We start from the raw sequence: 16,783 nt of genomic DNA, 5'->3' as shown, positions 1-16,783 counted from the left end.
CAACAACAAGGGTTTATTACTTGTTCACACACATAAAGGTAGACACGAAATGAAAATACCCTTAGATTTTGACAGGCTTGGACGCATATGTGGGTGCATGGCTATGTTTGCAATCACAAGTCAAAAGAAAACTCGGGCATATGAACACCTGATCTCCCACAGACCCTATTTATAGACTGTTCAGCTTAGATCTCACAGCCCTGTTTTTATAAGAGGCATAAGAAGGCCCCAAAATCTGAGGCAATAAGGAATGGAAGTACAAGAATATCCACCCTCAGCCAAGGAAATACCCCACATAATTAAAAGGGTCTGAAAAACTTATAAAAGGATGAGGAGGCTAAAAAAAAAAAAAACATGTTAAGTATATTCCATATGAAACATTCTGCAAATGCATAAATAGGCAGCACTCTAGTGAGGCCTCCTCTTCTGGGCTTCTAGTTCAAGAGGGAGATGCACCCCAGATGCCCAATAGGCAGAGAAATGGAGCTAGCTGGCCTGGGTCGCAGAGAGGGGTTAGGAGGCTGGGGTCCTCTCTTTTCAGCAGGATCTGCAGAGAGAACGGAAGGCATCAGAACCAGGTCACATCCATTTCCACTCCAGGCTCTCCCCACTCTTTTGTTCCACCCAATCTAGGCCTTGTCACCTGGACTACAGACTACAGCACAGCACACTTCCAGCTGATTTGCTCATCTCAGGTTTTGCCTCCTCCAATCCCTCCATCAAAGCCACCACATTTCTTTTTGTGGAGCCCAGGATCTCTGAATATGCTCCCCCCAGCTCACACATTCCCTGGCTCCTCACCACCCACAGTTTCTGGTCTAGCCCCTAAGCCTGGCATTCAGGACCCCTGTGATTGGCAGCCTCTCCAGCCTCATCCCCTTCTACTCCCCAAGTTCCTCCTTCACACAAGTTGCTGCTATACTCACACATCATAACACACCCAGCATTTTGGTCTGGGAATGCCCAGCCTTCCCTCTCAGCCTTCCCAGGCTTCTACCGCTCCTCAGACTCCCTCTGGTCCTTCCTCTCCAGGCTCATCATTGAAACTTAGCCACAAAACACAAGGGAACTCTGAAGGCATCCAGGCTCCCCCTGGAGACAGGAATCAGAGACCAGATCTCCCTCCAGCCCAGGCTCTTATCACCTATGTGTATGCTGCCCACCACAGCAGACTGCAGGGGTGTGGGTAGAGAGCTCTGGGCTGGGAGTGAGGAGACCTGGGTGTTCCACTTGATAGGCTGCATGCCCCAGGGCAAGTCCCTGCCACCAGCAGGACCTCAGTAACCTTGTTTCTTGACGCTAGGGCCCTGGGCATTTGCTTGTTGAGCACAGAGCTGGGTAAACTGATGATTCACTGAGCAACCAGCGACTGCCATCTCTGGCATCAGACCAAGGAGCTTGCGTACCTGAGCCCTAGGAGGTTCAACCCACCAACCCCGGCCTCCCAGTTAGACCCTGCTTACCACAACGCCCTCCCCTTTCCCAACCATCCCCACCACCCCGTGTTCTCCTTTCAAGGACAAGGCTACCTGTCGCCACGCAGGGATGGAGCACGGAGCTGGAGCCAGAAGATGCCTGGGGAGAGTCTCTCAGAATCAGCAGAGCCTCAGCCGCTTCCAGTTTCCGCTGCCACTCTGAGGCAGAATCCGAGTCCTGGTCAGAAGATTCAGGAGCCTGCAATGGAAAGGGTGTGAGAGAATGGGACCTGAAAACCCATACCTCCCCACCTCATGGGGGCCAGTGGCCCTTCAGTCCCCAGTTCCATTGAAGGTCCCCTCCACCCCCCGGGGGCCTTCATCCCTTCCCATTCACTAAGCCTGGCCCCTGCCAGGGTTCTGGACCCCGCTATTTTCCCAGGATCTGCGGCTACAGTAGGACAGGGCCAAGGGCGGCACAGGGCTGGAGGACCAGAGCTGAGTCTCTAGAGACAAGGAAAAGAGGGGCCATGGGATTAAACCCTCTGACAGATACATAATACCAGTAGAGAAACAGGGCCAGGATCTTGCACTATCTGGATGTGGGAGTCTGAATGCCTGTTGGCCATTGGTCGTTGTGGCTTGCACAAGTCCTTTCCCTGTTTAGCCTATTTTCCTTTCTATGTCCTTCCTCAGCATCTCTCCTGAGACACTAATTCCTGCCAGGATTTTCAAAACTCCCAGGCCAACAGTGACAGGTATGGAAAATCCCAGGTGTCTGTGGTCTAATCTGCAAGGCACCTGGAGAAATGGGATCACTGTCCCTGCCCAGGGACTGCTTCTCACCCCCATATTCCCCAATCCCCATGGAACTTGAAGGACCAGCTTGGCTCATCTAATGGCCTGGAAGCTTTCTCTAATGACCTCTGGACTCTCCCTCTGGGCCCTGTGGCACTCACCGTCCTGCCCACCCCCTTCAACAGGACCTTCTCTCCCATCAATCTGTTTCCCCTTGGAATAACAGCCTCCATCAGTTGAAGTCCTGCTATGTGGCACTCCTGGACCTAGTCCTCTTGCCAGTGCTATGTCGGGTGTGGGATATTGTCCCTATCGGTACACTGCTAGTACACTGGAAATGGAGGCTTGGAAACGGAATGTCACTTGCGCAAAGTCTCACAAATAGGAGATGGCAAGGCTGGGAGAGCCCTGCCCTTGCCCGCTAGTCTGAGATGATACCTTCTCCACTCCTCCTCCCTGAACCCCTCCTCCCCCTGCCACTTCTTGTCCTGCTCCTCTCCCCCCACCACCCCATTCCTTCTCCTCCTCATCAGCCACCTCCTCCACTCCTTCCTTCTATCTCCCATGGCATCAAGCACAAAGGTTGGGCACCTGGTCACACAATATACATCTAGCTCCATGGGCCTTCTCACTTTACTCACATCCTGGGCAGGGCAGGAGCCCTGTGGGTCTTCCTGGAAAGAGAAATTGTTAGTTGCGTCTTCAAGGCTGCTGGAGTCCAGGACGGAGACAAAGATTTTGGGGTAGGACCGGTCAGCAGAGCTCCTTGGGCGCTTGCCTGCAGAGGCAGAGAGCACAAGGTGGAGTCAGGCACCATGCCGGCCATGGAGAGGAGATGTGTATGGGTATGTACTGGGATGAGGATAGGAGCCCAAAATGTCAGAGCTGAGAAGACCTTGAAGACCAGCCAGTTCCTACTATTTATTTTCCAGCTGGTGAAATGGAGACTCCAAGAGGACAAGTATTATTTCCTCAAGGTCCTGTGGCAAGCTGCATTAGGGTTAGGGAGGGAACTCATGTCTTCAGGACACAGAGAAGAGTCTGGGCAGTGGGTGAGATGGGAACTTCCCCCACAGGCCCCAGACTCTCCTTATCTCCCTAGGGGTTGGGCAGGTTTGGGTGGGCCTCAAGCTGGGACATGATGTTCTCCTTCCCAGCTATGGAAAGCTGGGGACACTTTGGGTGAGCCTTTCCCTCTGAGCTCACCCCACTCTTCCTCACCCCCAGTCTGAGGTCTCATCTCACCGTGGACCATTTTGACCCCCCAAGAGCTCTCCTTCCCACCAACACTTGGTAGATAATATTGATGAAGTTGGATAGGTGGGGCAGCTAAAGGCCCGAGGGGTGATTTGCCAAGGTCACATCAAAATTGGGTAGGAGGACTGGTGACAGAACAGCTCAGTGCTCCCTATCCCCAAACCCAGACACCCTCCCTGGCCAGAGACACTCACTGAGGGCTCCTGCTTGCATGGTCGACTTCTTGACATGGCTGTGAGCTTTGGGAGGGGAGGCCTCACTCCTTGTCTGTCCTTGAGCCAGGTGCCTCTTTAGGTTTGCCCCCTGCTCCCTCTTCAAGGCACTCTCAGCAGGCAAGACACTGTGGTGTTCCCTAAAGTGGGGGATAGCAGGTCTATAGTCAGTCACATTTTGGGGAGGCCCGCCCCCCCACCCCACATTTGTCAAACACCATACTCACGAGAAGAAGGCACACTTGTGACACTTGCAGGCCTGGAAGAGGCAGAAGTGATCCTGGTCCTTGACTTGGTCAGTGAAGCCGTGGTTGTAGCAGCGGGCACAGTGACTTACAGCTCTTTTGGCGCCAAGTTCAATCCCCCACGGGGCTCCAGTCTCAAGCCCAGTGGGGGAATCGGAGGGGCAGCAGGGCACAGCAGGCATTTCATTGGGATCCATCGTTCTAGGGCCAGGAGTGGAGGTCAGGATGACCATATGATCCCCTACCCTGAACGTACTTCCTCTGCCCTTTGAAAACCCCACCTGAGGTGCCTGGATTCTTCTTCACCCAGCTCATCGCTGAAATCAGATCGCACCCACCCTTCTCACTCATGCAGCCTCCTTCCCAGGAAGCCCCACTCACGCATAGCCTCATTCTAAGGAACTCTTGGCATGGCTCCTGTAAACTTTCAATCTAATCACTATTCTCCTTGCTTCCCTTCCCTCTACATAGACCCCCTTTTCAGGCATACGCATGCACTCGTGTGCCCCCTTTCTTCCATTACTGCCTTCCCCTTCTCGTGTATCATCCTGTACTCTGCCATTCCTCGTGATTTTTCCTGTCATGTACTTCCACATTTACCTTCCTAACCTCCTGCATTCATTCACTCCCTACTCATGATTCTAGCTCCCCCCATTCAATTCTATTATTAGTATGTCCTACATTCAACTTTCCTCTCACGCCCCATCCTGATTTTCTTCCTGCACCCCACTGTAATCTTAATTCTTCTCTCAGCCCCCCACCACTTTAATCTGACACCCCCTTTGTACCCCACGAAATTTCATTATGCTGCTGGACCCCAAGCCCCTCTTTCAATAAGTATTTTTATTCATCCCTTCGATTATTCATTGACTAGATCCTTGCTGAGCCCCCTATCGAATGCCAGACCCTGATCTAGTCAACAGCCAACTCCTCACTGCAGTAATTGTTTTCTTCCACCAACAGAACCCTCTGTGCTCTCATGCAAACCCATGTACTCCCTGCTCAGCCTCCCAACAATCTTCCATGCTCCTCTTCACACTTCAGCGGTTGGGCTTGGGTACACTTTCCCCGTCCCTCACACCTGGGGTGCACCACCTCATCTCAGGCCACCCAGTCATTCACTGCCACTACCACATCAGATTCAAAGGATCAAAGGCAGGGGCATGAGTCCTGCCTCAGGTTCCAGAGGCCAGGGTTCAGGTGCTGAGGCAAGGGTTTTCCTCCCACAGCCATTCGGTAGTTGTTGCTTGGGGGGTGGGGGTGGGGGTGGGGGTGGAGAGGGGACGGGGCGGAGTGGAACATCAGGAGGTACTCCACTGAGGTTGGAGGAGAGGAGAAGGAGTTGGTCATCCCGAGCAGGAGGGAGGGAGGAAAGAAGATGTGTGGAGAACGAGGGTCCTATTCCTGATGCCAGCCTGTGGTTACCTCAGCCTCCCGCAAGTCGAAATCCAACAGCAGGCACAGAAGGCGGGAGGGAAGACCCAGCTCTCTCTCCCTTTCCCGCCCTTCCCGCAAAGGCCAATGAGCTTCCAGCGCTGCCTTCCCCCTCCCACGGCTGTGACCAGTGACCAATGAGCTTCGAGTTCCATCGAAGTGCACCTACCAAAGCCCCGCCCCTCTCGCCTTCCTCCCACTTTTCCGTGTGCTGGCTTTACTAAGGCAGTCAGTAACTCGTGAAGTGAAGTGAAGTGAAGTGAAGTGAAACTTTGTGCTCCCTAAACCTTGTTTCCCAGACTTTGCTCTCTTTGGGTGTGAAATATCATACGTGCATGCATATTTAACTCATGTCCTTGGTATCCTGTAACTGACTTTTACGAAATTCGGCATGTGTTTTTAAGATTCAACCATATTTCTATGTCAGGGTTTGTCAATGGGAGGGGGCGGGGCAATTTTGCACCCCCAGGGAACATTTGGCAGTGCTTGGAGCTATTTTGGTCCACCTTGGCGTGTCTCTGTGTCTGAGCTCCCTCTTCTGTTCCACAGATAAATTTGTCTATTCCTGTGCCAGTACTACATCATCTCCATTTTTACCTCTTGAAAAGGCATCTTGATCTACGGTAGGGCAAGTCCCCACACCTTATTCATAACCTTCGAACATATCTTCCTTATCCTTCGCCTTTCGCCGCCCTTCCAGTGTAAATATCGGAATCAGCGTGCCTTGTTCCTTGAAAACTCATTTGCCTCAGATTTAGGTTGCATTTTCATTAAATCTGTGGATAAGTTAGCGGAGTATTGACTATCTTTAGGACGCCCAGCCTTCCTAGTCACCAACATGGCATGTCTCTCCGTTTATGTGGGACTTCCTTAACGTTTTCATCTTTAGTATTTAATTGCGTCTTTCTGTACATTCAGATCTTGTACATCTTTTCTTGCGTTTATCCCAAGATGCGCTAGAGTGTTGTTGCTCTTGTGCTTGCTATCCACTTAAAATGACATTTTCTAATTGTATCTAACTTAGAGAAATCCATTTGACTTTCTAAAAACTATACTGACCCTAAAGCCAGCCACCCTGCTAAACTCTGTGATACCTAATCATTTGTCTATAGATGTTCTGCAGTTTTTCATGAATCTGTGAGTTACAGAAGCCCAATAATCAATTTACAGGTTTCTTAAACCGGTACTGGTTGGCTAGGGCATCCACTACAAGGTTGAACAGACATGACCAAATTCGACCCCTTTCGGTTGTCCCTAATATTAAACAGAATGCTGCCAACATTTCCATAATTAAAGGTGTTTGCTGTGTTTCACTGTTTTCAACCTCCTTCACTTCCTCTCTTCGTTCCTCCATTCCTTCCTCCCTCTGTCCATTCCTTCCCTCTTTTTCTTGTTTCTTCTTTTCTTCTTTCTTCCTTTCTCTCTTTTCTTTTTTCTTCTTTTTCTTTCCTTTCTCTTTCTTTCTTTCTCTCCCTCTTTCCTTCCTTCCTTCCTTCCTTTCTTCTTTCTCTTTATAAGATTAAGGAGTTTTCCTTATATTTCCAGTTTAATAAGTTTGTTTTAAAAATCATGAATAGATATTGAATTTTAGTTTTTTGTCTCTATTGAAATGATCAAGAGTCCATTTGTCTATTCTGTTAATTCAGTGTTATTTGTAGGTGCTTTTTTCAAAATCTTAAATGAAGCTTATAATCACACAAGGACAAAATTCACAAGTGTGTATCTTAATGAGTTTTCAAAAATTAAACATACACGTTCAGTTAGCACCTAGAGCTAGCATGGCTCTAATCTGTCTGTCTGTCTACCTATCTATCTATCTGAATGTGAAGCCAGTTTTGCCCTCCTAGGATAAATGTAACTTCGTTATGGTGGATCATCTTTTGTAGATGCTGGGGCGTTCAGCTTGCCAAAATTTTGTTTAGAACTTTCACATCTTCTGCTCATGAGCAAGATCGACTTGAAGTTCCTCTTTCTCATACACTCCTTGCTGGTTCCAGCGTCAACGTTTTCTAGTCTTACAGCCTGAGTTGGGCAATAGTTTCTCTTTTCTATCCTCTGGAAGTTTTGGTATAACATTGGGATTGCCTGTCTGGAGACTTTATTAAAACCTCACTACTAAACAGCTGATGTACCTGTTTTCTTCATTTTTTCCCCTTAAAAATGTGGATAATTTTAAACATATACAAACAGGGTTTGCATATAAACTTAACAATCTCCAGGTTCATCACAGTAGAGCTGTGCTCCTGGAACATTAGCTTGCATCAGAATCCAAATAAGCTTGTGAAAACAGATTGCTGAGCTCCACATCTATGGTCTCAGATTAAAAAATCTGGGGTGGGACCCAGAGTTTGCTTTTCTGGCAAGTTCCCTGGTGATTCAGATGCTGCTGCTGGGGGAACCACACTTTGAGAACACTGGACGAGAGAGAATAGTGAGGGAACCTCCAAGTATCCATCCCTGGGCTGCAACGGTTAACTACTCACAGCCAATTTCATTTCATTTATATCTTCTCCCCTCTGTCTCTTCCAGATTATTTTCAAGAAGATACCAGAAATCATCTCATTTTATTGTGGAACACTTCATCACACAACTCTAAAATATGAGCAATGCATTTTCCTCAACTGTCTCTTTGAAAATAGATTCAAAACACACAAAGTTGAAGAGTGAACTTTCTTTCACCTAGATTTCATATTGTCCCATTGCTTTCTATCCCCTTGTTCTTCTTTTTGCCTAACCACTCAAGTTCCAAACATTTCATCCAATTACTTCTAAATGTAGCTCCTAAGACCTTGGATATTCTCCTATCTATTGTCTCACTGAAGAAATTTAATAGTGGCATGATAACATCATCTAAGTCCGTACACGGTCCATATTCCAATTTTCCCCAGTCGTCCCAATGATATCCCTTTGAGGGTCAACAGTTCAGTCAAGTATCATACATTGCATTCAGTTGTCATGTCTCTTTAGTATCTTCTAGTCCCAAACAGGCCCTCAACTTAAATCCTCCATGACCATGACACTGTCCAAGAGCCTCGGCCTGTTTGCTTCCAATGTGTCCACCATATGGCTTTGCCTGATATTTTCCTCCCATTCGGATGATTTCTGTTTAACATTTTTGGCAAGGATGTTAAATAGGTGCTGCGTAGTTCACATGACATCACATCTGGGAGCTCCTAAGGTCAGTTTGTCTAACAGTCAGTGCTGCTATTGGCATTACTCAGTTTGATCACTTATTTATGGTATCGTTGGACAGATCAGTCCACTGTAAACGTCCCTTTGTCCCTCTGTGACTTACAAGGAGCCTGTAGCATGATATTTTGATACCATGTGGGTATATTGTGTGTCTTCCCCACAGAATTTCACCTCTTGGCCTTAGTTTTTGTTCCTGCTTCTTGTCTGATTGGGTTATTACTTTGGTGGTTGGAAAATGGCGACTTTTTATTTGCTTTCATAACTTCCTACATTTACTGGTGGACATTTTGCTGTAAAGATGAACATCCCAGCCCCCCAACCCCCACCTTGTTGCTGTTGCTGCTGTTGTGTTTGCAGTAGCAGAGAAAGATGAAAATCCATTCAGGTGTTGTGTTCAAAGAACTATAAAGAGAATAAAGTGGACAATATTAGGAGACATGTAAACAAATTTAAGATGAATTTGGTAAGAATTTCTCTAACAGTCCAAATATAGTGGCAAAATCTATTGCCTGAAATTAACAATGACAACAATAACAAGAAAAACAACAACAACAAAGTTTTTAACAATGATTAAGAGGACCTGAGTTATAAATTTGGTCAGCTATAAAATTGCTTGTATCTTTTGTGGATGCGTGCACACACACACACACACGCACACACACACTCTCTCTCTCACACACACATACACAAACATTTTAGGTGGACATATACTAAAAAATATAAATAAAAAATACTACTTCAGTTCAGAACGTATGTTAGAAACCTCTGACACCATATATTACATTTCACAAAAAGCAGAAGATCTTCCACTATTTCTATATAAGACCTTTCTGACAACGTGGAGGGGTAATTGATTCAAAATATGAAAAAAGTTTTCAAATACCTTATCTTCACCATCACACGAGTTGTGAGATTGAAACCCTGGAGAATTAATACTTAAGGTACATTTTGTCTCCAAGGTCTTTCCAATTTGCAAAGACACAACTTATAGTATAAAAAATTGAACTCATGGCACAGATATTGTGGAATCCGTTCTATCAATTACAAAAAATTTTGAGCTAATTATGAAACAATAGTTTCTGTCATGAAGACAACAATCTAGTTGTTATGCCAGAAATCAAATTTCATCAGTGTTTTAAATCAAGAATCCAATGTTTTTCTTATTCTTCCTTCCACTGTGTGATACATATTAAGAACATTGTTACTTAGGTTTCTAAAGTAGAGTATATGTCAACTATCATGGACAGAGCTATTAATGTCATTCATTAAATATGTGCAAATGCAGTGAATCATTGGAGGCTAAATTTGTCAGTCTTGTTAGAGGTTTATAAGATTTAAGGATCTTTTAAAAGTATCAGATTTTTGTTTTGTTGATTTTCTCCATTATTTTCTGTTTTCAACTTTATTGATTACTGGACTTATTTATTAATCAGACATAATAAAATGTATACTTTGTGTTATTGCTTATATGTGGAGTTTAAAAAGCTGAGCTTATAGAAACAGAGAGTAGATCACAAGAGCTGGGGTTTGGGGAAAATTGGGAGATTTTGTTCTAAGGATACAAAGTTCCAGTTAGAAAATGCATTATTAATCCTAAAATTTGTATGGAATCAGAAGAGACCCCGAATCGCTAAGGAAATGTTGAAAAACAAAAATAAAACTGGTGGCATCACGTTACCTGATTTCAAGCTTTACTACAAAGCTGTGATCACCAAGACAGCATGGTACTGTCATAAAAACAGACACATAGACCAGTGGAACAGACTAGAGAGCCCAGATATGGACCCTCAACTCTATGGTCAAATAATCTTCGGCAAAGCAGGAAAAAATATCCAATGGAAAAAAGACAATCTCTTCAATAAATGGTGCTGGGAAAATTGGACAGCTATATGTAGAAGAATGAAACTCGACCATTCTCTTACACTGTACACAAAGATAAACTCGAAATGGGTAAAAGACCTCAACGTGAGACAGAAATCCACCAGAATCCTAGAGGAGAATATAGGCAGTAACCTCTTCGATATCAGCCACAGCAACTTCTTTCAAGATATGTCTCCAAAGGCAAAGGAAACAAAAGCGAAAATGAACTTTTGGGACTTCATCAAGATCAAAAGCTTCTGCACAGCAAAGGAAACAGTCAACAAAACAAAGAGGCAACCCACGGAATGGGAGAAGATATTTGCAAATGACAGTACAGACAAAAGGTTGATATCCAGGATCTATAAAGAACTTCTCAAACTCAACACACACAAAACAGATAATCATATCAAAAAATGGGCAGAAGATATGAACAGACACTTCTCCAATGAAGACATACAAATGGCTATCAGACACATGAAAAAATGTTCATCATCACTAGCCATCAGGGAAATTCAAATTAAAACCACATTGAGATACCACCTTACACCAGTTAGAATGGCCAAAATTAGCAAGACAGGAAACAACGTGTGTTGGAGAGGATGTGGAGAAAGGGGAACCCTCTTACACTGTTGGTGGGAATGCAAGTTGGTGCAGCCACTTTGGAGAACAGTGTGGAGATGCCTTAAGAAATTAAAAATAGAGCTTCCCTATGACCCTGCAATTGCACTACTGGGTATTTGCCCCAAAGATACAGATGTAGTGAAAAGAAGGGCCATCTGTACCCCAGTGTTCATAGCAGCAATGGTGACGGTCGCCAAACTGTGGAAAGAACCAAGATGCCCTTCAACGGACGAATGGATAAGGAAGATGTGGTCCATTCTCCACTATGGAGAATTATGCCTCCATCAGAAATGATGAATACCCAACTTTTGTAGCAACCTGGACGGGACTGGAAGAGATTATTCTGAGTGAATTAAGTCAAAAAGAGAGAGTCAATTATCATATGGTTTCAATTATTTGTGGAGCATAACAAATAATACAGAGGACATGGGGAGATGGAGAGGAGAAGGGAGTTGAGGGAAATTGGAGGGGGAAATGAACCATGAGAGACTAAGGACTCTGAAAAACAACCTGAGGGTTTTGAAGGGGCGGGGGGTGGGAGGTTGGGGGAGCCAGGTGGTGGGTGTTATGGAGGGCACACATTGCATGGAACACTGGGTGTGGTGCAAAAACAATGAATTCTGTTACACTGAAAAGAAAAAAAAAAAAAGAACTTCTAAACTCTAAACCACCTTTCCCTGGTTCCATGGGGGGGGGGGACATTTTATTTCAAAATTTCAAAAAAAAAAAAAAGAAAATGCATTATTTCTGGGGATATAGGACACAACATTTTTATTATAATCATACTGTTTTATACACTTAAAAGTTGCTGAGAGAGTAAATCTTAAATCTTCTCATTACAAAAATTATAATTATCTGAAGTGATGGAGGTGTTCGCCAACATTGTTGTAATCTATTGTAATAAATAAATATATCAAACCAACATGTTTTACAACTTCAACTTATACAACATTATATGTTAATCATCTCTCAATAAAGCTTTGGGGAAAGAAATACAGTGCATCCAGATTGGAAAGAAGAAATAAAAATGTCTTTATTCATAGACACCACATTAATCTATGTAGAAAATCCAAAGGAAACCACAAAACAAGCTAATATGACTAAGAGGTGAAATTAACAATATTTCAGAATACATAATCAAGATACAAAAAATGAATTTTATGTCTATATACTATAAGTAACTAGAAATTGAAATTTTTTAAAAATGTTAAATACCTAGGGGTGCCTGGGGAGCTCAGGTGGTTAAATGTCAGACCCTTGGTTTCAGCTTAGGTCATAATCTCAGGGTCCTGAGATTGAACCTCATGCTGGGCTCTGGGCTCAGTATGGAGTCTGATTGCGATTATCTCTCCCTCCCACTCTCCCTCCCACTCTGCTCCTCCCCATCTCATGCCTATGCAGGCACACACACTCTCTCTCTACAATAAATAAATAAAATCTTTTTTAAAAATATAAATAATGTTTTGCACAGCAAAGGAAACAGTCAACAAACTAAAAGCCAACCTATGGAATGGGAGAAGATATTCACAAATGACTTATCAGGTAAAGGGCTAGTATCCAACATCTATAAAGAGTTTATCAAACTCAACATCCAAAAACAAATAATCCAGTCAAGAAATGGGCAGAAGACATGAACAGACACTTCTTCAAAGAAGACGTAAAATGGTTAATAGACACTTGAAAAAATGCTTACTATCACTCAGCATCAGGGAAATAAAAATCAAAACCACAATGAGATACTACCTCACACCAGTCAGAATGGCTAGAATTAACAACTCAGGAAACAACAGATGTTAGTGAGGATATGGAGAAAGGGTAACCCTCTTACATTGTTGTTAGGAATGCAGACTGGTACACCCACTCTGGAAAACAGTGTGGAGATTCCTCAAAAAGTTAAAAATAGAACTACCCTATGATCCAGCAATTGTACTACTAGTTATTTATTGAAAGTGTACAAATATAGTAATTCTAAGGGGCACATTCACCCAAAAGTTTGTTGCAGCAATATCCACAATAGCCAAAATATGGAAAGAGCTCAGATGTCCATCAACAGATGAATGGATAAAGAAGATGTTTTTACACACACACACACACACACACACACACACACAAAATGGGATTGCTCAGTCTTCAAAAAGTATGAAATCTTGCCATTTGCAACAACATGAATGGAACTAGAGTGTATTATGCTAAGTGAAATTAATCTGTCAGAGAAATACAAATATATGATTTCACTCATATGTGGAAGTTAAAAAACAAAACAGATGAACATAGGGGAAGGGAAGGAAAAATAAAATAAGATAAAAACAGAGAGGGAGGAAAACCATAAGAGACTCTTAACTCTAGGAAACAAACTGAGGGTTGCTGGAGGGGAGGTGGGTGGAGGGATGGGGTCATTGGGTGATAGGCATTAAAGAAGGCACTTGATGTAATGAGCACTAGTGGTTGTATGCAACTGATAAATCACTAAATTCTACCCCTGGAACTAATAATACAGTACATGTTAACTAATTTGAATTTAAATTAAAAAATTTTTAAAATAAAAATAATGTTAAAGGGGAGATGGGGGGGTTCAGGTAACTGGGTTATGGGCATTAAGGAAGGGAAGGAAAACAGGTGATGTAATGAGCATTGAGTGTAATATGCAACTGATGAATAACTGAACTCAATATCTGAAACTCATGATACATTTTATGTTTAATTATTTGAATTTAAATAAAATAGGATGATTAAAAAAATTTAAAAAGAATGTTAAATACTTAGAGATCAATCTCTCAAAAAATATGCAACATTTGTAGAACAAAAAGTGTAAAACATTGCTGAGAGATTTAAGAAGATCTAAATAAAGACTGCACCTTGTTTGGAAGATATAATAAAAAATGTTTTAAAAAGGATGTTAAATACTTAGAGATCAATCTTTCAAAAAATATGCAACATCTGTAGACCAAAAAGTATAAAACATTTCTGAGAGATTTAAGAAAATCTAAATAAAGACTGCACCTTGCTTGGAAGATTTAATATGTTAAAATGTCAATAATTCCTGTACCAATTTATACATTTATCATAATCCCAATCAGACTCCAGGGGGTTTTATTTTCATTGTGTTTAATGCTTTAATTATTCTTGATTGTGGTAAAATATACATAACAAAATTTAGCATTTTAACCATTTTGGCCAGTGATGAAAAGTTTCTAAAATTGGTTGTTGTAAATTTGCACAAATATGTAAATATACTAAAAACCATTGAATTATTTACTTTAAATATGTGAATTTCGTGGTATGTGAATAACAACTTGGCAAAGGAGTTCTGTAAAAAAATTGAAATTAGGGGCCCCTGGGTGGCTCAGTAGTTGAGCGTCTGTCTGCCTTCAGCTCAGGTCATGGGCCCTGCATTGGGCTCTCTGCTCAGCGGGAAGCCTGCTTCTCCCTCTCCCACTGCCCCTGCTTGTGTTCCCTCTCTCGCTGTGTCTCTCTCCGTCAAATAAATAAAATCTTTTTTAAAAATGAAATTAATTATGTAGAAAATAAAATATAGTAGAATAAATAAAATATAAAACTATTTTTACATTCCAATTCAAATAGGTAGTTTTCTCAAGAGCTTGATGAAGTAAGGGGTGCCTGGATGGCTCAGTTGGTTAAGCATCCAACTCTTGGTTTCTGCTCAGGTTATGATCTCATGGGTCATGATATTGACCCCTAAGTCAGGTTCCTTGCTCGGTAGAGAGTCTGCTTGTGAATCCTCTCCTCTGTCCCTCCCCACACTCACACTTTCTAAATAAATAAATCTTTTTTTAAAAAAGAACTTGATTAAGTAAAATAAGGCAAGAAAAATATACAGATTAGCAACAAGAAAAGAGACAAACATAGATACTAGACACTAAAAGAATTACATGAGAATAGCATTTGTAACTCATCCATGATCAATTTTAAAAAACTCTAAAGAAATGGACATTCCTAAAAATATATATATAAATGACAAAGATGAAAAGTTGAAGTGAAAAACTTGAATAAACTACTATATAGGAGATTGGAATGTTTGTTGGAAATCTACCATGAGAAAAGACATGAGGACTATATGAGTTCACAGTAGAATTTAACTTTTAAAAATAGGTAACCCTTATCAGGAATGACAGCTAATGGGTATGGAGTTTCTTTGGAGGGTGATAAAAATTTCCTAACATGGATTATAGCGATAGTAGCACAACTTTGTTCAATGGTTTAAAGACCACTCAATTGTGTATTTTAAATGGATGAATGTATTGCATGGTATCTCAATAAAGTTGTTAATATTCTACTAGATTAAATAACAAAATTTGATAGTTTAATTTAAAATAAAAGAATGCAAAAATCAATAGCTTGCCTCTTCTAACACTAAACATTTAAAAATAGAAATCAGAAAAAAATATTTCATTCAAATAATGACAAAGCCTATAAAATACTTAGAAATAAATCTAATAAGACACAGGACCTATATTAAGAAAACATAATCTAATTAAAGAAATATACTCTCAGTAAAGAAAATAAAACCAGATCTGATGTTGGGGCACACACATACATAAAAACCATGGTTTAAAAGGACAAATGGCGTATAAAAGAGCTAGCACTCTTCCAAGCAGTGGGGGAGCTGCTGGAACACTCTCTGGGGGGGAGGAGCTGGCAGTATGGTTTATGTTCCCCCTCCACCTTAACAATGTGAAGAACAGAGCCCAGGTGCACTGGCTGGTCTGCCAAATCAGCGAGCCCATGTCCGCAGACCCACACCAGCTCCAGTTGCACAGGGGCACAGAAAAAAGCTGTGGTTGAAACAGTAATTAACATATAAAAGACCCAGCCAAACTTCAGCCAGCTGGCAGAGGGGCTGCTGGAATGCTCCTTGGAAGCAGACAGGTTTACAATATCCCTCCAACTTGAAGGCACAGATCCCAGCTCACACTATTCCCAGTCATCCCACTAAGGTGACCACAGGGCAGTGTACATGAGAACACTCCTGGTTAGTGCTCACTACAGCTCTAGTCTTTGTGCCAAGGTGACACAGATGCAAAGCAATCTGGAACACTCCAGGCCTACACAATTTTGGCTTCAGATGGATTACTAGGCACCCCCAGTGCAGAGTGCCTTAGAACTTCCCAGATGATGTCTGCCTCAGATCCAGCCGCCCTAGCATGATGATCCCTGAATAGAGCACCCCAGGAACCTTAGGGTCAGGTCTGCATTGGTTTTAGCTACCATGCCAAGGCATCTTCTGCATGGCATGACCTAGAACACACTCACCTGCACTGATCTCAGTGCACCTCCAACCAACAGGACAGGGTCCTCCTTGTGCTGAGCATCTTGGGCAACCCAGCTTCCAACCACTTCAGTTTCAGCTATTCTGCCAGGGCACATTTTAGACAGAAAGCCTAGGGATCACACCAGCCCATGCCTACTTTAGCTTTGGCTGTTCTGCCAAAGTGCCCCTTGAATGGAGTGCCCTCTAAGACTTCCTAGCTTATACCCGACCTTTGCTCCAAATACCCATTAAGGACACTCACTGTGTGAAGGGTCCAAGAATACCCTAGTTTACATCCACTTGAGCTTCAGCTATCCTGACAATGTACCCTCTCTGAGTAGAGCCCTGGGTCCTCAAGACTGTGCCCACTTGGGTTTTATCACCCCCTGCAAAGAACACACAAGGACATTCTGGCTTATATCCAGTTCAGCTTCAGCTGTCCTTCCAGGGTGTCCTCAGTGCACAGAACCCAGAGACACC

At 43.0% G+C, this 16,783-nt stretch overlaps 1 protein-coding gene across 1 annotated transcript; it reads right to left on the bottom strand.

Moving 5' to 3' along the window:
• Positions 1 to 434: 434 nt before the first annotated feature.
• On the bottom strand, positions 435 to 4,124 carry DMRTC1B (DMRT like family C1B; the record flags this gene model as incomplete). The annotated part of the gene is made up of 5 exons (XM_080795517.1): positions 435 to 547; positions 1,530 to 1,674; positions 2,855 to 2,991; positions 3,665 to 3,822; positions 3,910 to 4,124. The coding sequence occupies 5 exons, from the start codon at positions 4,122 to 4,124 to the stop codon at positions 435 to 437; spliced, it is 768 nt and encodes a 255-aa protein (XP_080651643.1).
• Between the last annotated feature and the right edge of the window lie 12,659 nt (positions 4,125 to 16,783).

The sequence above is a fragment of the Martes martes genome (assembly GCF_963455335.1).
Source record: "Martes martes genome assembly, chromosome: X".
Lineage (NCBI taxonomy): Eukaryota > Metazoa > Chordata > Mammalia > Carnivora > Mustelidae > Martes > Martes martes.
The sequence above is the reverse complement of the archived record's forward strand: the minus strand, read 5'-3'. Positions and strand labels throughout refer to the sequence as shown.